This window comes from Nothoprocta perdicaria, unplaced genomic scaffold, assembly GCF_003342845.1.
Source record: "Nothoprocta perdicaria isolate Ctin4 unplaced genomic scaffold, notPer1 scaffold_117, whole genome shotgun sequence".
NCBI classification, from domain to species: Eukaryota; Metazoa; Chordata; class Aves; order Tinamiformes; family Tinamidae; genus Nothoprocta; species Nothoprocta perdicaria.
Window position 1 is genome coordinate 826,719 of NW_020454283.1, and position 23,823 is coordinate 850,541.

The 23,823-nt window shown below is 40.2% G+C and overlaps 2 protein-coding genes across 17 annotated transcripts in view; both read right to left on the reverse strand.

Moving 5' to 3' along the window:
* The window catches only part of KIF1B (kinesin family member 1B), a 79,525-nt gene extending 71,310 nt beyond the window's left edge, over positions 1 to 8,215 (reverse strand). For 8 of the 15 annotated variants that reach the window (XM_026053631.1, XM_026053630.1, XM_026053625.1 and 5 more), the window contains exons 1-2: positions 8,152 to 8,214; positions 3,411 to 3,595 (exon numbers count right to left, since the gene is read on the reverse strand). In XM_026053631.1, coding sequence (XP_025909416.1) covers positions 3,411 to 3,516 — 106 coding nt within the window. In that variant the 5' untranslated portion in view covers positions 3,517 to 3,595; positions 8,152 to 8,214. Of the gene's footprint in view, positions 1 to 3,410; positions 3,596 to 8,151 lie in introns of all 15 variants that reach the window. The other 7 variants (XM_026053623.1, XM_026053621.1, XM_026053622.1 and 4 more) reach the window with 2 other exon arrangements.
* Positions 8,216 to 11,878: 3,663 nt separating this feature from the next.
* The window catches only part of UBE4B (ubiquitination factor E4B), a 36,430-nt gene continuing 24,485 nt past the window's right edge, over positions 11,879 to 23,823 (reverse strand). For both annotated transcript variants that reach the window (XM_026053588.1, XM_026053590.1), the window contains 13 exons: positions 23,204 to 23,402; positions 22,780 to 22,918; positions 21,354 to 21,453; positions 20,787 to 20,914; positions 20,275 to 20,373; positions 19,151 to 19,386; positions 18,284 to 18,410; positions 17,870 to 18,014; positions 16,718 to 16,852; positions 16,149 to 16,340; positions 13,405 to 13,579; positions 12,723 to 12,869; positions 11,879 to 12,339 (listed from right to left, as the gene is read on the reverse strand). In XM_026053588.1, coding sequence (XP_025909373.1) covers positions 12,278 to 12,339; positions 12,723 to 12,869; positions 13,405 to 13,579; positions 16,149 to 16,340; positions 16,718 to 16,852; positions 17,870 to 18,014; positions 18,284 to 18,410; positions 19,151 to 19,386; positions 20,275 to 20,373; positions 20,787 to 20,914; positions 21,354 to 21,453; positions 22,780 to 22,918; positions 23,204 to 23,402 — 1,884 coding nt within the window. In that variant the 3' untranslated portion in view covers positions 11,879 to 12,277. The remainder of the gene's footprint in view (positions 12,340 to 12,722; positions 12,870 to 13,404; positions 13,580 to 16,148; positions 16,341 to 16,717; positions 16,853 to 17,869; positions 18,015 to 18,283; positions 18,411 to 19,150; positions 19,387 to 20,274; positions 20,374 to 20,786; positions 20,915 to 21,353; positions 21,454 to 22,779; positions 22,919 to 23,203; positions 23,403 to 23,823) is intronic.

Genomic DNA, 23,823 nt, shown 5'->3' on the forward strand with positions numbered 1-23,823 from the left:
TCATAAAAGGCATAACAATTTTCATCTTGTGGATTAAAAAAACCCCTCAAGTACTGATGTCAGAAATTGCTATCTTCTGCATATTTCAGACATAAAGAGAAAAGCCCTGATTTCTCTCATTAATGCTATTTTTGATAGCAATGCTACTGTATCTATTACARCCTTCAATATTTAACAATTAACTGTTGCACCATGACAGATTAAATGACTTCTGGATGTTTCTACTAGTGCTTAAAGCTACTTAATGGCAACTTATCACCCTCAATTCAAGTTATAATCGAAGCACTTCAAAGCACATTAAATCTAATATCACATTAGAAACACATTCAATCTAATACGGTGTTTTTACACTAGTTCCCAATACCATCAGGCAAAGACAAATAGGCAAACAAGCTGGTCCTGTAGAAGATTTCTGTAATTTTATTTAAAGAAACAACAGACCAACTCTGTGCCTTGTATGAGAAAAGGAGATAAAGCACCAAATAGCAGAACAAGGCAATTCCACAAGCAGGAAACACCCACAAAATTAACTTGCCTTATTTYGATTTGTTTTGATGGAAAGTGTTATTCACCTTAAAACTTGAGAATAAACTTTCTAACCCAGAATGATGTTCTTATTTGCTAGTAAGACCACCATGCATAGAGGTCACTCCAAAAAAATTTTAACATCCAAACTTATTTAYATAAGCTGACAAACAATACAAAAGCAGTGAATGAAACAGCGTTGTAGATACTCAGGCTTGAAAGTATACTTTATTACACATGACATAAAACATTTATTTMCATACATTCGTCAGAGTGTACAACTGCAATATAGACCTCTATGCTGTTTGCCTTTTAACAGCCCCGGCTGCCTAAGTTTCACTATGCAATGTAGTTTCTGCCTGTATCAGCCAAACATTTATAAAACTCAGACCTGGAAATAGGTTAAGCCCAGAGCCCACAGAGGTTTCCTAATTTCCAAACAATATAGAAATTATTAAAGATGAAATAACACTCAAATCCCTACTTAGCTATGAGACTTCACACTGGCTCATCAATCTTGTCCATCTCAATAGTTCATTAGGCTTGAATTACAAGATGAGAAAAGCTCAACTGCCTTGTAGTTTGAAAGTATTTTCTACTGCACATCTCACCAGCCTCCCAGACTGGCCAGTATCTCCCACAACAGGAGATAGGCCTCCTGCCCACCTGATTAGTGCATAAATAAAAAGATAACCCTTTTAAGGCAAGTTTTTTGATCTTGCACAGAGTGAAGAAACGATGCATGCAATCTACAGACCCGAACTGCTTCTGAAGCCTCTATACTTTGAAACTGCAGCATTATAACTGGGGGTCGTGTTTGCTTATGTCAAATTCTGTAATCAGCCTCTAGCCAACAAAAAACAAGTAATTTAACGGAGAGGCTGCAGAGGTGGAAGAATCATGACCAAGTCAGAAAGAATCCATGGAAGACAGAGGACTGGTACTTATGCCTCAAACTGAGCATGTAGCCTGTAAGGACACCAGAAAGTTTTCAGCTCAGTTTTTTTTTTTTTTTTTTTTTTTAAATCATATAAGTCTTTTCTATTCATGGAAACAAAACAAAACAACAACAACACACTCCTTTCTTTAGCTTTCTTCTGTATTTCTCCTTTAGAAAGAGGATGCAGGGAAAAAAAGCCCACCAACTGTAAGAACATACAACTACTGCAACCTRTAATTCCTTTCCCACAGTCTGTAATAGTCCCTGATGACTTAAACCTGACCATCTGTCATATTACCCATTTTGTACCAGAGCCTTAAGACTCAAATAGAAGTCTACAGATTGGAAAATTTCCAGAGCACAAAACACAGCAGAAGCTGTAAAAGAATTTCCAACTAGATAAATCAGGAAGTATTTTTCCTTTTTAAAAAATGATGTAGTTACTTAGAACAAACTGTGCAACTTCAGCTGCACTGAAACACGTTTCAAATCAGGTGACAAATTGACTGTCAGAGTCATCTTTATCATTGTACAAGTAAGCAGTTTCCATAGGCTCTTCAAATTAGAAAATCTTAAGTTTCTAAAATTTTGGCTGTTACGATAGCAGCAAGAAAACCTATTATAGTGGCACCCAGCAGTGTTACTGTGGCTTAAAGGTGGTAATGGAAACACCAGTAAATGCTAAGAGAGTCTGTGTTCTTCCTTTCTACAGCATTTTGGTCTGAAGGCTGGCAGACAATGCCTGGATAAAAGGGAAATCCTCTCTTCCACTTCCTTGGGAGGAGTACATTATTGTGATGACTTCTAAACATGTTTTTTCTTCTTTTAAATGGCCACTTTTAAATTTTTGAAATTCAACTCCCCCAAAATTCTTTTCCCAGTTAACATTTCATAAAAGGTCTGAAGATAAGATTTAAATGCCCTGAAAGAAGTGTTCTCCCTTTTGCCTAACGCACATTCATTGTACAGCACTTGACTGGCATCACAATTGTAATTTAAATGACATTGCAGAAGCAACTTAAGGCACTATTTGGGCTAAAAAAGGGGAGGAAGCCTGCATTTAACCTTTTGCTTGTAAAAAAACATGAGCAAATACTCGAGTAACACAGAGAAGCAACTCAGTGCTACTGGAGTGTCATATCCTACAGATCCCAACAAGAAGAAACTATTACACTATTAGAAACTATTACAGAGACACTGTGATCAAATGACACAGCAAAAAATGGAGGCAATAACTATTTAAACTTCAGAGGAGCATAAGAAAGTGTTAATAAATGGCGTGCCCACATTCAGTTTACCATAGAATTTATTTCTTTGCTGCATTTCAAGTCATATATAGATAAAAAATCCATAATAGTTACTTAGCTACTTAGTAAGTGTAACACTTTTAGTTAGTTGGAAAATAAAAGGTTTTATTTAGTTAGTAATTTTACTGTAGCTTAGTCATCTAATCTGGTAGGCATGAAACTGGACATCCTTTTCCCTCAGCTTTCTCATACATATTATCCTTCTAAACAAAAGCACAAACTGCAAAATAAGCACACCAAGAACTAAAGTAGTAGAGCCAAACACAAGTTACAGCATAGCAATCTTATATATCTTATGCATAAACCATGTCCTTGCATCTGTTCCATCACAGTCGCATCCACTGATATTAACATGGAGTATTCAGTTCAGTTTCCTATTTTTTCTGCAGAATTCCCACCTCATCACGAGCAAATACCATAAGCAACTGCATTTGAATCAAGATACTCATGATTTAGACTTTTAGTCAAATTCTGTGATAATTAAGTTCGTAACAGGAGCCTCACATGAGAAGATTCCCTAAAAGGGTCATTCCAGATGATGTAATGTACACAGTAATCAGTTTAGTCTGATCTTAAGAGAAGGATTAGGCAGGGAGGCAGAGAAGAAAGACTCCATTATGAGATTAAATTGAACTTACTTGTTGAATTGCCTTGCATCTGGATGATACATTTTGATTCTTTGCTGGTCTCTCGGGAATTGAAGGGCCGGACCCGAACAGCCACCTTGACAGAAGCCCCCGACATTCTGATCACTCGCAGTTCGGTCAACAAATTAAAATCGAATGGAATAGGGTTTTCAGGTTTGCCTTCTTCTTAGCGTTTTCTAATGAACAAGAAGATATAATTTGGTTATTCACAGCTAATGTGTGAAAAAATTGGGAATACTGAAAAAATTGGGAAGGTATAAAGTTACACAATCACGTCACTCCTCTCAGCATGTCCACCCGCCACCCCTTCAACAAGCTGTCACTTCAAAGACAGAACTGGAAATATATTGATCAGCACCTGTACTCTCCCTCATCAGAAGTTTCTGTCATTTGAAAGAGTTCTTTTGAAGCATACAAATAGGTTTGTTTTCATACTAGGTTTCTTCCCAGAAAGCAGAGAAGCTAATATTAAAATGAAGATCTGGTTGCAACATGTGTTAGGCTTAATCTAACATAGATAATTTTAGCAGTAAAGATACAGCTGCTTATATGTCAATATAAATGAGCTACTACATTACATACTTAAGTGCTCTAGTTTTCAACTTTTGCTGCAGTAGTGCATTAGCAATAACAATAAAAGGAAAGTATAAGTGTACTCCCACAAAAAGGGTTGGTAAATAGCAACTGTAGGAAACCTTTATGCTTTTGGGAAGTGCCTCTTTTCAAAGAGAGATAAAACACAGTAGCTACTTGCATATATAGCAATCTTTAAAGAAGACGGTACTTCTTACAGAGGAAGAGGTGTCTAAAAACACTGCCTTCAGGGTGCTTATTACTCTATCTTCTGCAAATGTTCATCGCTAACCGCATTTTCAAGTTACTATCAAAATACTTGCTATTCAAATCCTAACACATTGAAAAYATGGAGTGCTGAAGTTGGCAGGGAACTATCCATGCCACCCAGGACATGGCTATTTCTCAAGTCACGTCTATTTGCCATTGCACTGAAACRGAGGAATAAAAGATTGGTTCAATTATACTGGTTCTTATTTTCCCTGAACAACCTTTTCATAGGAAGATCATTTTSCAACCACCCTATAATTAGGCAGTTTACCTCATTACCATTGGATAGTCTTAGTACTGAACTTCAACATAGACTCAAAAAGCCATCCAAATCAGATAAAAATGTATTCAGAGTTAATAAACGCAAAGGTGCCAACCCTTATCTCAAGAACTTTCCAAGACACAGATTCTCAGAATCTAGAAGACTATACTGAAAAGAAACATCACAGGGTTCCTTTATTCTTGTATTCTAAGTTTCTGCTACTGGCCACTGCTAGAGACAGAATTCTGGACTAGATTAATCTTGGTCAACTACAATGTAGTCATTTCTGTGTTGAATCCAAGACACGGGCAGAACTCTACCTTGCCCGAGTCAGTTACATGACCTTGAAAGCCCTAGATTTTTTTTTTTTTTTATGGTGATCTATATGCCACCTAGCCAACGAAATGCTTGTTTCCGGGTTGTAATCATAACACTGCAAGATCACAGAGGTACTAGAAGAGAAAAAGCATCAGCACTTCACCTCTATAGCAAGTTCTCTAGCTGCTAAAGATACTTGGGAATTCTTCACTCAAGTCATGACACATTTTCACACACTACAGAAGGTTTTAATACAACTTCATTACTTCATTTATGACATCACATGATGAAGGTGGAAATTAAATCATTCTGTAGAGTGTGAAAATGAATTTAAAGCATTCCTTATTTTAGTAAGTTACTGAGCTATCTTGCTAGACCATTAGAATAGGAATGTCTTTAGGTATAGGAACAGGACAATTCAATTTCTATGAGATACAGCAAACCGTTTAAAAAAAAATCATGAGTTCCATACAGCCAACTAAATACTCAATTGCTAATAGTATGGTATTTTAAAAAGTCTAACTAGCTCAAGTATAGACTAGGAATTAGAAATACAGAGGAACTAAGAAAGGAGACTTAAAAATACATATTAATCCACTGATACAGGCATTGATGAATTGAGGGCTTTTAATGTTCTTTAATGGGAAGATTTCCTGCAAAACCTAGCTCAACTGCTAGCAGGCATGCTTTGTGTTGTCTAAAGAGAGCATACAAATCATAATAAAGCAATCAATGCAACTTATATCTTACTATTTTTTAATCCTTCAGACTACCAGAAGCAACGACAAAGAGAATGAAAAACAACAACAAAACTGAGTATCAGAAYAGAAATATCATTAGCCTTTACTGAAGGATCTAAGGCTAAATCAATGACAAGGAAAATCCTTAMAATAAAAGCACTTTTACAAAATGCTATTCCCTTTCTAATCAAACAACCTAAAGAACATAATTATTATGCTGTCCAATGAAGTGTCCTCTAAAAGCATCTTAAGCAAACTGAATATGTATTGYCACTTCAATTACCAAAATCATTTTCCAAAGCACACACCAAAGTAGGGGAAAGTAGTCACACAAGTATGCACCCTACTCACAATAAAGAGGCAGTTGAGTTTTAATGTGCACTAGCTAAACAGGAACTTCTGTTCTGAAGATAGAGATTAAAAAAATTCTCATTAAACAGGACCACAAAATCAGCTCTATCAGCATTAAAAAAGCTCTCATTGCCAGTCTTTGAGAAATACAGCCTCCATCCAACACTTTCTAAAGTCAGCACTGCCTTCATTATGCAGAGTGACAAATAAAGCAAAATGAGACCAAGTTGAATACATGTATCACAGAAATTAGTAATAAATTGCAACTAGTTATCCAGGTAGTTTCACATATCCCAATAGGATCTGTTACTGATGTAAACATTGCCTATGCAGTGGTAATAGGAGATGTAACTTGCAACAGAGCAAAATAAAATCTGTTACAGTCTTTGATAGAGATGTAGAGGAAAAAGTTTAAAAGATGCAGTCCCTCATATACTTATTACATTTAGAAGGCTACCATTCATTCTGGAATGCACCGTTCTCTCAATGTCTTGGGAAGAGTCTACTAGCTCTGCAGTTTTTAACATTTTTCTTGCACAAATCCAATCAAGAACCAAGTCGAGAACTGCATATTTGAGTCCTTAGCCTTGGTTCTAAAACTGGAAGCAAACAATACCTGAGCGTTTAGTCAGCTCTTTATCAGCACAAAAGCAAGCCTTACATGTTTGAGGGGAGGTAGCATTCTACTCATCTACTTTTTAATCATTATTAAAAGATATTCACCACCCATCCTATAAGCTGCACACTGAGGTTTTAATAACAAAATGTGTCATCAATCAAATAATCTTGATTTACTTTGTTTTCTAATATTCATTTTGACAAATAGACAATCTCTTTTCATGGGTCTCAAGCTCTCAGAAATTTCATTTGAATTTTGCACAAAAATATTTTGTGTAAGATTTTTATTCTAAAACTTCCATAAACCTAGAAGTTTTGACAAGTCAGTTTTATGTAACACCAAAATACAAAAGCTGCTGCTCATATCTGAAAAAAGCAAAAAGCCAAGTAGAGATTTAAGGAGCCAATTTAGTATTAATTACATCAGACACGCTACTAACAAACTCAAAATGATTACAAAATATAGCTCAGAGCCCAGATCTCTATGTTCAAATGAAAATCCATCACAAAAGAGGCATCACTTGCATTCCACGCAGCCGGCCATTGTGCCATAGTTGTAGAGGAAACAAAGAATACAGCATGTCTTCCAGAGAATGTGCTAACTTTTACAAACAAAATCCATGCTTCCTCCACTTGTAATTTAATCACCAGCTCTAAAGAAAGAGAAGGGACAAGGACACAGATTAGTCTATGGAAAGTTATCAAAACAGTTGTTCAGACCCACAGGGGGTTTATGAACAAGGTGACTGCAGGGAATCCAATTTTAGGTCTGCAACGAAGGATCAGGTATTGAAGACTGCAGCATCAGCTGAACTCACACGCTGCAAATTGCGCTTTGTGCTTTAAAGCTAAGACGCTAGATGAAACACTGAGTGCAGATGCTGAAATCGGGTACGAACTGAAAATCAGACCATATATTTATGGCTGCAAGTAATTTAACAACGAAAAGGACAAAGCGAAGTGCGGAGCTGGAAGCGGAAGAGAGCACGCTCTAAAAGCCGGCACGCCTGCTGCTCCGCGGCCGAGCCGCCATTCCGGGAGGAGCCGCGGCCCCCGCGCGCGGGCGACCCGCGGGGCGGCCCGGCCCGCACGATTGTCAGATCATCATCCCAACATGGCTGCCTCGGCGGCGCTGCCCGGAATGCCGGCATCTGGATTGCCGAGACACGCAGCCGGGCAAGGCAGGAAGGAAGGAAGAGGGAAAAAGAAAACGCGCAGCGCTTGGGGCTTCGTGCGCCCGTCCCCAGCTGGCACCGAGGCGCCGCGCCGCCTCCCGACCCGGCCCTTACCGCCTCCCCCCTCACCGCCCGGCAAGGGGAGGCAGGACGAAGTGCGGCCATCTACAGGACGCCATCCCAGAGGGAAGCGACGGGAAGCGGCCGCCGCGCCGCGGCTCCCGGCGGGGAAGCGGGAGGATGGCGCAGGAAGGCGGGGGGAGGGGGGGGAGGGGAAGCGGCCGCAGCGCCCCCCGCCCACGCGCCGCTGCCCCGCCGGCCGCCCCCAGCCCGGGCCCCCCGCAGCCGCAGCGCTCCGCCGCCAACCGCCGCCGCCGCCCGCTGGGCCTCCCCACAAGCTCCCCGCGCGCGCGGCCGCCCCTCACCTGGGACGGGCGGGGGCGTCCGGCCGCGGACGGAGCGGGGTCGCCGCTGTCAGCAGGCGGAGGAGACGGAGKGGCCGGTGGAGGAGAACAGCGCGGGGCGGAGGAGGGCGGGGAACCTGGGCAGCCCCATGGCGCTTCGCCGCCTCCTGCGCCGAGCCGGGAGACCCCCCCCCCGCCGCCGCCGGGCAGGGAGCGGGGCGCGGAGAAAGGCCGCGCCGGGAGAAGCGAGCGACGCGAGGCGCTCCCTGCGCCGCCGCTCCCACACTGACAGGATCGCTCCGCCGCGCGCCGCCCCCCGCCTTCGCCGCGCGGGGGGGCGTCCGGACGGCCAATCGCCGCGCGCCGCTGTGTCCCGCCTCCCTACTTCAGACCAATCGCCGATCGAACAGCCGCCGGGCACCCGCCCTCCACCATGCCAATCACGAGCTGACACGGAGGTRAACCAATCAGCGCCCTGCAGGGAGGGGGACGCGGCGGGGCTCCAAGGCCCTCGACGCTACGGCCCTGCCCCGCCCCTTGAGTCAATCCCTCCGCTGAGCATCGCGGCTCGGGGAAGCGGGGCCTCCGCAGCCCGAGCCAATCAGCGCTCGGGGTGGAATCCGCGTCGTCCGTCCGTTAACCTAGCACGAGCGGCGCCAGGACACCTTGCCGCACCCGCCGCCGTGCCGCATCACCGCCCGCGTGTGCGTGCGCGCCCCCTGGCGGCGGCCGGCCGGCGCTGGCGCCGTGAGGCGGCGAGCGCGACCCGGGCGCCGGGCTGAAAAAAACGGGATTTTAGCGCGGCCAGGAGGCTCCCCGGCTTCACAGGGCCAAGGGGCACGTAGACGTGCCCAACCGCCGGAAAACCGCCCTGAACTGCGAATTCCCTCATCCCCGGGCGACATGAACACGACCCAAAGGCCCCACTGAAAAATCCAATTCATCTAGGGGGGACATGAGGGAAAAATACTGCCTCCCCTTAAAAAAAAAAGGTGTTTTTTTCTAGGGGGAAGCAGTCTAGATATTTTCTGCAGATTGGGTAACACATTCTTATATAACTGGTTGTTAGAGTGAAAGGCATTCCAGAATCCTCAGGCTCCCTTCCCACTTGCTCTTATCTTACACTGAAAACTGTTTTTTTTTTTTTTTGTGCTAATAATCTCTGCTCACACATTCCTCCCTCCCACCACTACTTCATTCATTTGCGCTGGCAGGAATTACCTTACGCTTTACATTTCCAGCACTTTTAAGAACATTATTTTATTAGATGAAACACCTTAATTACTTTCCACACACAACCTCACACCCTGTCATTCACAAATCACATGTGAGCTGCTGAGAACATTTGGTACTTGCGAATTCTGGCTTCAGAACAAGGTTTATTTTTGCTCACAGGTCGCAGCTGGTAACTATATTAATCTCACATGTGTTCCCTGTCGCTTACAGTTTCTTGGAAGAATGCATGATTAGTTCCTTTCTGTTGGGTGAACAGTGATTTGTTTTTTCCCCCTAGCCAATCTTCTGGCCACATGCATTTCCATGCTGCAATTCAGCCCCTGTGTGCAAAAGCCTGTGAGAAAATACGTGAGCGAGGAAGCCTTCCTGCAGAACCAGCAAAGCAAAAAGGGGTAGGTTTTGTACATCCTAGAAAATAACACCCTTCTTTCATCTTTAGAAGTTTCCCTGGTGAGAGGACAACAGATTTATCCGAATGCATATTAGCATGCTCAAGTAGTGCTTATATTTATCTAGGGCCATGTGGAAGGGGGTGAGTTACTGTACTCTATATATAAAGTCATCTGGGAACTGGCAACTTGATCCTGAACTGCAGGCTGTCCTAGTCCCTAGCAAGAGGGCRGTTAATTTTGCTCCTGCAACTTGCATAACCACTCTTACAAACAAAACTTCGTGCATCACTTCCCGAGATCTAAAGTTTRGAGATTAATTACATAGAATTATTCTGGCCTCTTGGGTCTTGAAACACCCATTATCCACTGAAGGATAAGCACTTAACACCATTATTGATGTCTACAGTGTACAAAAACATGCTATTTCAATTGCTTGTATTAAGATATGTCATTATTCTATTCTTGATACATACTTTAATACACTAAACCCTGTATTTTCAGTACACACTTCCATTAGTATATATTTACTGTAGTATATACTTTTTTTTAAAAAAAACCTAAACATGCATTATTTCTCCTCTTGCTTGTCTCACTTCATGAGCCCGCTTGGGGTTTTCACAGCATCCTGCAGAATGTGATGGTATAAATGCCTAATTTGTAAGAGTTGGAAAAAAATTAGAAGAAAAAATTCCTTCCATCCTCACAGAATATTCAAACCTTGTCTAGGAAGACAAGCCATGATGTGAAACAGTAGCAGCACTATTAAAGAAAGATAATGCACACTGCTGCTCTATCTCCATTAGATAAAAGTATAATTTCTAGAGGTTTAAGGCCATAAGCCGTAATGAAAGGGTGGTGTAGTATTTAATGGTTTTTCATCATGGAAAAGATATTGTCTCCTCTTAAAAGAACATGCGCGCGCACACCCCCCCCCCTTAACATTTTACCTTGAAATAACACATTGGAAAGACCAGTGTTGTATTATAATCTGGGAGAAGTTCCCCCAGAGCTCTGGCACTGCCTACCAAGATAGGTATGACGAGGTACAAGAGTCATCCACTTGTGAAAAGTCGTTAGTTTGAAGTACTGCTGACAATTGTATGCACAGCCCTTTTTCCACATACCATTAAATAAGTTCTCTGAATCCCAAATCAGGATCAAGAAACTTAGAGCCACCCATTCACTTGTATTTTCCACTTTCAGTGATTCACTTAAATGAAAGGCAAAGGAAAGATTCTCTGTGAGTGTGTATCACCATTTATTGTAGTTCAAGAGAGTCAGGAACTGAACAGAGGACACAGCGAAAAAAAAAAAAAAAAAGGAAAAACAACCTTTTTTTTACAGACTTAATTTTAAAACACTGTGGTTTCAAATCCTTTTTAAAAAGGAAATTCAAGTATCTTAAGCAGGGGGCAGTAATACAAAAATGTTTGTGAATATTTTTTATTTTTTTAAAAAAATGTAATTCTACATTTCCTGCACCCTTTTTGCTTTGGTAAGGCCAAGCCATGGATACAAATCGGTAAGCAACATAAAAATGACCCCTGCCCCAACTGCAACCTCTAAGAATAAAAGGACCTGCTCTCTGCGGACAAGCTCTAAAGGCTCAGAACTGTCATTTAGCATAAATGGTATCTTCAGCATTAAAAGAATGGATTTTATTTCTTAAAAAGTCACTGAAATCCCGGTTTTCCAAGTATCTCATTCATGGCAGCTGTTTTATCATACATCTGTCACGAGGCTTGTCAAAAATACCAGAGCATCTAGATCAACATAAAGAAAAGTGAGATCTCAAAGAATCAGAACTTAAAATACACATGTCAAATCTTTGTCTTTTTTAAAGTATTCTTGTGTCTTCTAACACCAATTTAAAAAAAGGAAAAAAAMCAAATATGTGAATATGTATAATATAAAAATACGATCCCAAGATTAACGCTTTGTTGCAGGCACAGTTATCGCACAGAATATGTTCTTTTGAGGGCAGGGGAATGATTTTGTTATTCACAGGGATTTTTTTTTGCATTAAAAAAAAAAAAGAAAGAAAAAAATAAAGAAAGAAAGAAAAGACAGCAGTGCAGGTTTGCAAGGTGGAAGAAGGAAGGGAAAGAGGAAAAAGTTACTTTAGCAGCAAAATGTCCAAGTTTTAACCACAATCAAATTAACGGATATCTGGCTGTAAAAAATAAGGTTGAAGGGATGCTGCCCTGATCCATTCATCTTTGCTAAAATAATTCAGCTGTAAAAACTCCAAAACGTGACATACTGAAGGACAGTTTTGTAACATAAGCAACTTCCTAATTTGTCCTCCATGTTATTGACCATCGTTATCACTTAAATATATGTACAAGAATTAAGCYGCTTTTCTTCTCATCCGCATGCTCCTGGTCACTACTGCAAGTCAGTGCCAGTGGGCGTGCTAATCCCATCAATAGCTTTCAAAATGCATCTGCTCCACTATTACCAGACCAGCCCATGCCTTGTTCTTCCCATTGGCATTGGCGTGCACTGCGAGGGAATTTTTAATGATCAGCATTCTGCTTGTCTCTCATCCAGGCTTGRATTTGCTCTTTAAGTTCTGGCACTAAAAAATGTAAAGAAGAGGGGAAAAAAAATGGTCAGTTGAATTGTTCAGTGATACTAGTACCCTGGGAAAGCTCCTCATGACCAAGAGCATTCCTTATCAGAATTATCTTCCGGATGTGATTTCTGACTCAGTGTAGTTTCTGCACAGCTTTGAGTATATGAATTACTCATCTACCTGGCGTAATGATATCCATTAGCCCAGTAGCTAAAGAGTATTTTTTCAGATAAAAAGAAAACACAATGAACAAACTCTCTTCACAGGCTGGGGAAGCACTAACCTGGCTGAAGCAGCACTGCTGTCTTCTAAAACTATACGGACGAGAAACTGCACTCAAATTGCTTCCCCAAGCCAACAATTCCATCCCTCAGTGTCAAGGTTACCTGGTTCCAGCATATTTTCAGTCAGTGTCTGACGATTGAAAGGATCAGTGGAAGAGTTCAACAGATGCCTCAGGATGATTGACCTGTCCATAATAGTTCCAGATGGCAGCCTCACAGGATCAGTCATCAGAGTGTCCATGAGTGGATCTAAAGATAGAAGTGTCTGTCCATTAACTTGAAGACAACAGCTACACGTCTCATCTGCACACACCAACACAGCACAGGTTGATATATCATCCGATACTCCAAAAGAGAGTAGAACTACATGCAAAGCTCTGGTATCAGAGGGAGCTTCTGTGTAGTAGAGGATTCATTGCAAAAAAGGGAACTAGTGCTGAGGGAAAGGCTGTTACAGTAGAGTTMGCCCTGATTCACAAATGGAGAAGAATGATATAAAAACATTTAACATTTTCAGATTTGCCATTATTTACTGTTTTATGAACTCTGCTGCTAAGTACAAAGAACCCACAACCTGGCTAGGACTAGATAGTGCAATCTGGARGGGGTGTGCGTTGGGATGGGAGATGAGCTGTCTTTGTTCAGTTAACCATTTAACTGAAATGGAGAAGGATGCATGACTCCAGAAACTATATGTGATCCCTGTTAATATATATTCATATTTAATATCAAAATACTTAAAAAAAATCTCTCTTAAAGTCATTATTTAGAAAATGTAACTTGCCTCTGAATTCATCTGGAGCATCACTGTAATCAATTTCTGCACGAGCATTCTTGGCAACAATTTCTTCCACTTTCTCTGCCAGCAATTTGAATTTTTCTATTGCTATGGTTGACTTGATTCCAGCCTTTCTCATCTTTGAAATAACCTCCTCAAAGAGCTCTTTGCTATAGGACCTCTACAAACAATGCATAGAATAACTTTGTTCAGTTACAATATCCATCAGATTTTACTTATGTTTTAATGCTTTTTAAAACATTTAAAAGAAAGGATCAATGAAACCTCAACCTTATTTCAGAGAGAAAAGCAGTATGCAGCTATCATTTAACCTACCACAAATGTGCCAACTTGCAGGTAGGCTGTTTTTATGCTTTTGAACTGATCATCACTAATATAGAATTTTTAGGACAAAACAATAAACACAAATAACACGTAACCAATATTGCTAATACATTTACAGAGACAGATGGCAGATACTGGAACTATTCCTTAGACCAAATATTTCTGTTGTCGCTCTTATCTGGCTTCTTGTTCTTTTAAGTCTTTGCTCAAAATACTGCATAAAAGGAGAAGTTTGTGGGTTTTTTTGTTTTCTAAAATCTAGTTCTCCAGCCACTACACTTGARGAGCTGAATTGCTCTCTACACCACCATAAAGATCCTCTAAAAACCTCCTGTCAGTCTCCAAAACCATAAATATTGCAGTTCTCCCTGGCTRTAAGACAGCATCAAAATAAGACACATAGATGCACTGGTTGGTACTCGTCCACCTTCAGGCTGTAGGTGATGCAGTGGGTGATCACCGCTCTGCACCCAAAGTTACATTAGGAAGGACATTAGTGTTCCTTAACGTGCCAAGTGATTTATGAAACATGCTCTGCAACAAAAATGAAGATCACTAGCTAAGAGATACCACACAGCTGCTGAATACTGATGATTTCTTAGCTTCGTCGATAACATACAAAGCAGTACTAAAAAAGAATGATTCCTTCTCACAGTGCCAATAAAAATCTTGCTGTGAACATACAAAGGCAACTCTGAACAGCAGTCTGCTGCCTAGAACCACGCAGCCACCTAGCACAGTATGTATACAAAGACCAAATACATATCCTATAGCTTCAACTAAAATAAACATGACTCATGAGGGTGAAAAAAAAAGAGTTTTGTAAGCTACTTGTGTTCTAAACATAGCATTGCTTTTATGTTTGGAATGCTGTATTTTGATTAGGAGAATAATCCAGACAACGTCCTTTTAATAAGAAATATTTATGCTGCACTGCAATGCTGAATTAAACAACAAACATGACACACTATGTCTCAAATTTCTGTTTTTTTGATAATCTAAAAAGCTTTACTTTCCTAATCTACAATATATCCCTCCCCRAAAGACCACTGAGTACTGGGGACACTGTGTGCCCACCCAGCCTCCTTGCCAAGCCCGCAGAGGACAGAMCCGTGGCAGCATGCCCAGGCTTTGTAAATGTTTTCAGATTCCTTCTGCTACGTGCTAGGATTTGCAAATGGGAGATGCATCAAAATGTTTGAGGGCCATTCCACCAGACGGCTTTTACTTTTTAATTAAATACCAGGCACTGTTAACCAATTGTTCATCTTCCTGGTGTTTCTTTCCTGTCCTTCAGAGTTTAAAAGACTCTGGTCACACACACCCCTTTTTAGGAGGGGCCACTTTAACTAGTATTTTTTTTTTCCCTTTTTCCACACCAAGAGCCCTCTTGCTTTTTAATCCCAACATCACTGCAGGGAGTTTTGCCATGGCTAGCACTGATGAATAAACGATGCCTAACATTCTCGCTTTCATATATACTGAGCAGAGTAAGAAAATATATGGTCCATATATGTACACAGGGATACAAGGGCCATTTCACAAGTAATACTTGTGAAATTATGAGAAAATAAGGAGAGAAAAGGATCATGAGTTACTGCAATACCTCTACTCTAGAAATGCAAACCAAGCTTTATCTACTGTTAAGCAATTTCCATTAGAATTTTAAGTAGACATGGATAACTATTTTSTCTGCATTTTGAGAAATTTGTATTAAAAAACACTGGGATGGAGAGATACGGCTCAGTGGTTTAGCTGACATTAGGATTACAAGAACACGGAGGTGAGCAAAGGCTTATCTACCTCATGAATTAACATACTGCTCTGAAGACAGTCACTGAGAAGCATTGTGGATTGAGACAAAGCTGTCTCAATCGTCGTCTTAATGCTGCATTTTGTCAGTTTATTTCAGAAACATTTAATCCAGCCATATAAAAGTATATAGAATTTAGAAACTCTTAGTTTAGAGAAAGTTGGATTTTGAAATGACACTTTTAAAGTCCAGTGCCATCGCTGCTTGTTTTGCATGTTCTCAAATAGGACTAGGGGGAAGCCAGTACGCTGGTATGCTTGTTTTGGCACTTGCAAATTGAGAACGACATATATCTGTATCTATGGTACTGCACAAAGAGGTTGTAGCTAGTAAACAGTGAATGCTCATTAAAGTGCGTGTGTGTGAGTGCTGCTTTATATGTTTATACATCTCTATAGGTTTGCAAAACATTGCAAAACTTTGAAAGAATATTTCCTTAAAAAGAGCAGAGAGCACAAATACAGATGAGTTACTGAAAAAAAATAAATTGCAACCGCACATTCTGGCATTTTCTGCAAAGTTCCTAAATACTTCAACCCCTACTCCTTGTTTTATTTTGGGTTTTTTTTTGTTGTTGTTTTTTTGAGGTTACCTGATCATCAGCAATTGCTTTAGCAAAGCGAGCACAGTCTAACTGTAGATAAATATCAGTCAGTTGGTCCAACAGCTTCTTTGGTTCAAACCCGTATTTCTCAGGGTTTTCAACTTTCAGGTCACGGCACTTGGGGCCGCACAGTTGCTGTAGGTTAAAGTTCAGCATAGCAGCCAATCGTGGTCCAAGTTCCTATGGGCCAAAATAAAATACATAGCATGAAGGTGGGTGATAAATAACATTATCATTACAACAGCATACATCAATATCAGGAATTATGAACCAATGTTATTTTGTGGGTTTCTAGTAAACATCTTTATGCATGCTTGTGCATAAAAATAATGTGAAGAGCTTCTGTTTAGGAGTAAGACACCATTTGAGTGAGCCAAGTAACTGCACTTCATTTCAAACAACTTCATCAATAACTAGTTCTCAAGCACTTGCAGCTGCAGAAAAGGGAAAAAGAGACAAAAGGGCTATCACACATTCTCTGGGTTATTATCCAATAAAAGAGAGTCAGTATCTGCCTAATTTCTAGTTACTCTAAGCCACATCTGAGCGGGACTTACAGGTCTAAGGAAAGGCTTCTGAACTTGCTTGGTAAGGATATGGAACATATCAACAGTTTCTGTTGCCAGGGCAAGATATGAACGAGACACGCGCTCATCCTGGGCGAGCTGCGACTGCCGAGCCTGCTGCTGATCCTAGAAAACAAGTGTGCAATGGTCACAAGTTAAGCCCATAGAATTTCCTGCCTCAGTGTCAATCACAAACTTAACTACCTAACGCTTACACCRTCTGGGCAGACAAAAGAACAGACTGCAGATCAAATCTGGATGTGCTGCGTTTTAAAAGGTAAGTTGCACTTCCCTTTCACTACCTAGTACTACTGAAAACACTGCACCAAATATGTGAAACGCTGCAACAGTCGAATTCGACAGTTACAAACAATATTGCAAGACTCCACCATTTAGCGAGTCTGCTGACATACTGGAATGCACTTCACAAGTGCAAAACTGGGTTATGTTTCCTTTCCATTCAAATGCCAATACTTTATAAACAACTTTAGAACCAAGAGTCAAGTGAGGTAATTCAGTGGTTTTACCTTGCTAGTAGGTATAAGCAGCAACACAGACTTCAAGAAAACAAATTAGAAGAAATTTAACAAACAAGATCTTTCTTTTATAACTTTTTGCTTTGATTTTCTTTTTTAAATAAGCTTCAAACACAAACATCTGGCATTAGTGGGTCAACATACACAACTGTCATTTAACCAGGCTAAGTTCTGAGGTATAATTCTTTAACTGTCTATGGCAAATCTACACAGGATCAATGAACTAGCAAAAGAGAAGTTTTATTATCTTGAAGTCAATCCAACTCACAAGCATCTTCCAAAATCTCCTTTAAGAAGGTTAAAGTCTTAATGTCTCATTTTAAAATTCAAAGTGCATAGTAATTTATAACTTTTTACTATTTTCACTTCTCACATCACTCTTTGCCAGCCACAACATAACAGTGCAGACTGTTTTATTGCAGAATGGCATCCAGAGTGATCACGGCTATACTGGCAGCAAGAAACAGCTCTGACAATTGCTTCTTGTGAGYAGCTCTTTTGCACTGTCTCTTATCCAAAACCAAAAGAAAAAAAAAAAAAAAGACTTTTTTTAATGTAAAACTGTTAGAAAGTAGGAAAGGGCACTTTGAAAAAYAGTTCTGTTCACCCTGGGCAGCAGGTCCCATTGTTCTTTATTCTTCATTTCCTCTTGCACTTCATGGATACGTTTTAGGGACTCCAGACTCTCATCCAGCAAGAAAGTTGTATCATTTATCAGCATRTTGATGTAGCGAACAAACTGCTTCCCAGAGCTGAAAGCATGAAAACACAAGGATCGCTACAGACAGGAGCGTTGAGCAGACTGCAACCCCAGTAACGCGCCTGCACTGTATAAACCCACTTCCCAAGCCAAATTCACTGATCTAAACACTGTTGGTGTTTAAACATTTGAGGTGCCCTGTCAGGAGCTGTCACTTCAAATGCAATGAAAAGCAGCATCACCCATTCGTCATGGTAGTGGGTGACCTCCCTCAGCAGTTTGCGTGACAGTAAGCAGCAGTGTACACAATTTCCTACTCACTTGAACTCTTCCATGAAGGTACCATGGTGAGCTATATTCTGCCAAAGGCTTTTGAAAATGGTGCTGATGTGGTAGCGAATTGTAAACTTGTCATAGAATTCACTAGTGGCTCCAGTATGTTCAACATCTGAAAAAGAGACAGATCCCAGAACTGAAATCAGTCTTTTTCCCACCAATGTTCACTTGTAACACACTATGTTTCTTTCTCATTTCCCATGTGATAAGCTTCAAGCCTGAAACTCAATTTAATCTCTTCAAGATGATATTCAATTCACATTCAGAAATCTTCATCCTAATAACTATGTACAGAAGAACTATTGATTTTCTCATTTGGAACCAACCTCTGTTCTGAAGAAAAACAAGCCTCAATAAACATACTTTCCACTGTCAGCTCCACAGTGCTCTTTGCCCCACAGTCCGAGATTTTAATAAGAAAACTGAGGAAGCACTGCAGCAAAATAGCTGCTTTTTAGCATGCTTTATAATCTCTAAACCTACACAGCTAGCAAAGCCATAGTCAAAAGGTTTAAATTCTCAGTTCTCCCTTACAAAGTAATCAAAACCTTTCTAACTAGGAATCTAAACACCACACAAATAAAGTTCAAATAAAGCACTGAAAATGCTTTATCACTAAAGTTACGATGCCAGAGCTGGCAAGGCACAACAGGCTGCGGATGGACTAGGATTCTACACAAGGCTCCACGCAATACATGCATTTTATCCTTACACCTGAGTAACAAAATCTCATCTTTACAAGACCGGAGATCTTTGCTGGGMTTTCTTAAAGGTCTGTATAACTGACAGAACCTACTGGTTAATAAAATTCATAGTCCACTGAATCTCTCAAAACTAAGAGAATGCACTTACCTGTGTAAAATTTCATCAAGGAGGGGACTAGCAATTTAGTGGAGAGAGGATGATTCTCAATCATTTCAAAGAACTTCTGGGTCCGAGGCTGAACGGCTGGATTTGTCATGAACATCACTTCCACCAGCTTGGCTACCAGATAAGGATTTCGGATGTAGTTCTGGTTGCACAGCATCACGACAAGGAACATTACAATGTCCTGAGTACAGGGCTCATAAAGCACCTGAGGAGCATATCTGAAAAAAAGGAGAGGTGAAGAAAAAGAAACTACCGCCTTAATTCTGTATCACAGAGCGAAAATCCATGGTATCATATGTAAGTTCAGATCAGTTGCTAGCATTAGGAAAATTTCAAGTCATTTTAATATAATTGCATATCTTTCTCTACAGAAGCTAGATTCTTACACTAAGAGTTCTTGCCAGCTGACAACTGCATTTTGGTCCAGATTCCAAACCTTCTCCTTTGAAACATGATAATATTCTTCTGCTGCATGTAAAAGCAAATGTCCTATCAAATGCCCTTTTAATGGCACCTCAGGAAGAAAACAGCAACCACTCATCTCATCACACACCGTAGCGAGGTTTGAATTTGAAGGAATGTTTTCAACAAGAATGAGACCAAGTTCAGGACTCTAGGAATACAACTAACAGTATGTGTGTAAATCTAAAATGCTGAAAGAGTATAAATGCATTTCATACCAACAAATCTATAATTAAACGCAGCTTTCTCTTTCTCACACTACGCTATAACTTGTTCTTAATACTGGTCCAGTAATAATTAACGTATCATGAGATTTACAAGATCGGAGTAAACTCCAAACCATAAAGAAAATTCTTAGGGGAACGGAGGGGAAGAGGGGCTGAACCTTTCTTACAGAACAAGAAACATAATAACACCATAAACAAATCTAGGTTAAAAAGGACCCTTGGAGGTCATCTAGGTACTAGATCTGCAACAGTGCCAGGTGACACAATCTTAAACTGTTGGTAAAACAGGTTTAAGCACTAGAGCAACAATTGCAGCCTAGCTAGCATGTTAGCCTCACTCCCTGTGTGTGTTTGTGCGCGCCACCTGCTTCRGGGGAAAGGGTAGAACACAACTTCTTCAGAAATAACTTTACTTACTGTACAATAAAAAACAAAAATTCAGCAACGTCTTCTACATAGAACTCCGGCAACGCTGCAAATACCTTCGGAACGTCAGGAGCTAAAGGCAGTTTTATGCTGTTAAACAAAAGAGACACCACAACAAAGAGGGCAGTGAAACACCATGGTTAAGCAGAAAGTGTCATGTTCTCCTACAGAAGTGTTCCAGTAGGAACATGATACCAATATTCTGATATTGAATTTTTAGAAGTCTTTTTTTTGACTTTTAAAGAAGCCCCTGTCAGTGCTTCAAATCTATTAATCTAAATAATGGTCTTCCCCCCTCCCCTCCAACTGCCGCCTGAGTGTGTAAGACAGACATTCTATGTAAAAATGTATGCCACTAACATAAATAATTAAAGAGACAATTACATAAGAATGCAGTTGCTGACAAAGCTAATTAAAATTCTAGAACTACTACATTCAGTAAACAACCCACAGTGATCTGAAATATCTTTGCTATAATTTATACAGACAATCCTGGCACTCACTTGGGATAGGCAGGGTCTAGAATGCGAAGCATCAGCTGAATCACCATGCCATAGAAATTCAGACATCGCCTAAGAAAGTTTTCATCCAGTAGGCCAGCATCTGCACAAGCCTTGCACCTCACCAGTTTCTGCAGGAGGGATACAAATGCTAATGGAGGACAAGGCATAACATAACATGAAGAGCAAACCTACCTATCCAAGCTAATCCTCGTATTTGTGACCCATTTCTTAATGGTTCTAAAGGTAAATAGCTCTTTCTTAAACTACACTGTTATTTGAAGAAAGAGTATCACGAAAAAAGACACGTGTAATTAAGAGTCACAAGGATAGGGCCTTTATTAGCTTTAAAAATAATGAAAGAAATAGAGGTATCAAAARTCTGAAAATGTGCAACTAAGGTCATCTTGATGATAGAGCACAGGAGATTTTTGTCAAGTYATCCTAGGAAGGCCTAAGTAGGACGCAGATTCAGAACAAAGGACCCTATGGCCCTCATCTTTACAAGAGCTCTACATTAAAGATTTGACAGTTTGATAGTTTGATTTAGTTGTGATCCAAATCACTTACTTTAAGTTGTGTCTTGCAACGTTTCAGCATCTCTCGATGCCTGGTAGCAAGAGGGGAATCCTTCCACTGACTTTCATTGTTTTTCAGGTCTTCAACAGTTCTGAAAACCATATGCGGTAACTGGTTATCACAACAAACAGGATATAAGCTGATAGTCTGCAAGGCAATCAACCTCCTAAATACAGAGGAAATACTGAGCTTTACATGAACTTACACAATTAACATGAAAACCTTTGCTTGTTCCTATATCCAGATCCTTTTTAGGAAAAGCAGTCAACTGGAACAAAAAGCTCAGTATATGAATACAGTCCCTTTTCCTCCTTTCTCYGAGTACAAACTCCTTTACACATCAACCTCTGCTTACAGCAGGAAAAAACATCCAATTTAATGTCCTTATTACGAACATAAAAATATGTTGTCTTGTGTTGAAAGCAAATGAACAATTCATGGAAAGTGYTGAGCACTGAGCTCCTACTGAAGGCAGCAAAAGCCAAGAGTTCTTCCACACTGCTGGGCTGCGTGTAGACGGCCCCATCGGTGACTCCTTCTCAACAATTCTAAATAAGGAAAAGCAGCAATTCCTTCTTCTAGGAATAAGCTGCAAATGTGCAGATTATTTACAAATAACCTAGGCTCTGTTTATTTTAAAATGCTTTTTCTTTAAATTATACTGACTCTTCCTGCTTGTTCTATGCAGCTTCCCAAGTTGTTGGCCTCCATGTGCTTTAAAAGCTAAAAATGAAATCACTGTAATTGCAGTTCAAAAATCCCGCAATGTACTCACGGTATTACTGCCAAGGGACATTTACCAAAAGGCAATGACTGCAAGTATAAACAATGGAAAATAGTGATGATATAAAAATCTATTCTAATTTTAACAGAGAGTATTCTTCAAGGTTTAGCAGCTTTAAAAGTCTATTTGGACTCATACCAAGAGAAATGAAAAACAGCAGTATCTCCATGTCAGCATCAAAGCTTATATTTAGAATTTTTAAAGTGATAAACCACATGCTGAATAACATACACAACCACAATATTAAGAGTTCACTGCTGAAGGCTTTTTCTTTGAGGCTTTTGGTTGTTTATTTTAACCAAAGGAACTTAATCCTTGACAGAAGCTAGAGGAAAAAAATATTATCATAGTAACAGCAGATGRTGTATTTGATTTAGTATTGTAAGTCATCCACTGGCACCTCCCTCTATTACATGAATTCTCCATGGAAGTCACAGTCCCTCAATATCAGAAAAATCTGAGGGCCAACATCAGCAAACTGACAAATACCTATTTGATATATATCCTGCAATGATCCTACCCAAATTGTCACTGCAATTTCTACTGAATTCCTAAGACTTACAGGGAGAGAAAAAATATTCAGGATGGGGTGGAGTTCTTTGACAACACGCTAGATAATTAACATTTTCTAACCTGTTGAGCTCCCTGATGGCCCGCAGTCTGCGTATGTACCGACGGCAGCTTGGCAGAATGGAGAGATGATGGGCATGCAAGGTGAGGAAGAAACATTCCGTTGGGAATTTCGGCTCAGAAAATGAAGACTGATCCCTGTCTAAAATAGGAGAAGAAAAAATATAAAGAGAGCGAGGGAAAGAAGAAGAAATAAAAAAGCAGTATAGATGAAAAAAGTAAGAAATGGACTGCATTATCTATGGGGCAAAACCTTGAAACCAGGTTCCTTTAAACAAGTTTTTAAGAGCAGCTACCAAAGAAAAACATCTTTAAAAGGGGAASTATTTGACAGAATGTGGTTATTTCCTTGCATCTGCAGTATCATCACTATCAGAAAGAGAAGGCAGACACAATGGACTCAATGTATATTGCATATGGTACTCACAAAGCTCAGCAATCCAGGCTGTAACATCTTCCATTGTTGCTTTCACTCTTGTCTCATCTGTCGGAAGGTCAATACGACATCTGGGATGAAAGATGTACGTGGGATCTACTGTTTCCAGCTTTATCTTCGTACTTAGTTGCTGTAGTACCCATAAGAAGTTGAGCATGAAGCCATCGGTAGATACCAAACGATCATCCGTCTGTGGGGTAAGGAAGAAAGTTGTTGAAGACAATTGCAAAGGCATTTGCTGCTGCTTTAACAGTAGTCAACACAAATAAAACAGGCAAGTTCAAGAAAAGGAAGAAGTGAAGAACAATGTGGATCTCTAAGGAGATCTTCCTGATAACCAGAAAGTCATTTACAGCRATAATGTCTCTGCACAGCGTGTGTTTCAAGAACCTTAAACACATAAAACCGAGAGGTACATAAGTAGTAAAGAGGGCTGACAAAGGCCTCTTTCAATAAGAGTTTTTCACAGATGTAGACCACCATGAGATAGTTTCAAATAATTGCTGAGGTTCAATTCACAAGCTGTATTTTATGGGTAACTGGCTACTACTTCTTCAGTGGAATTTTACTGAAAACTACCACATACAGTGACAATTCGAATGTTTCCTTTT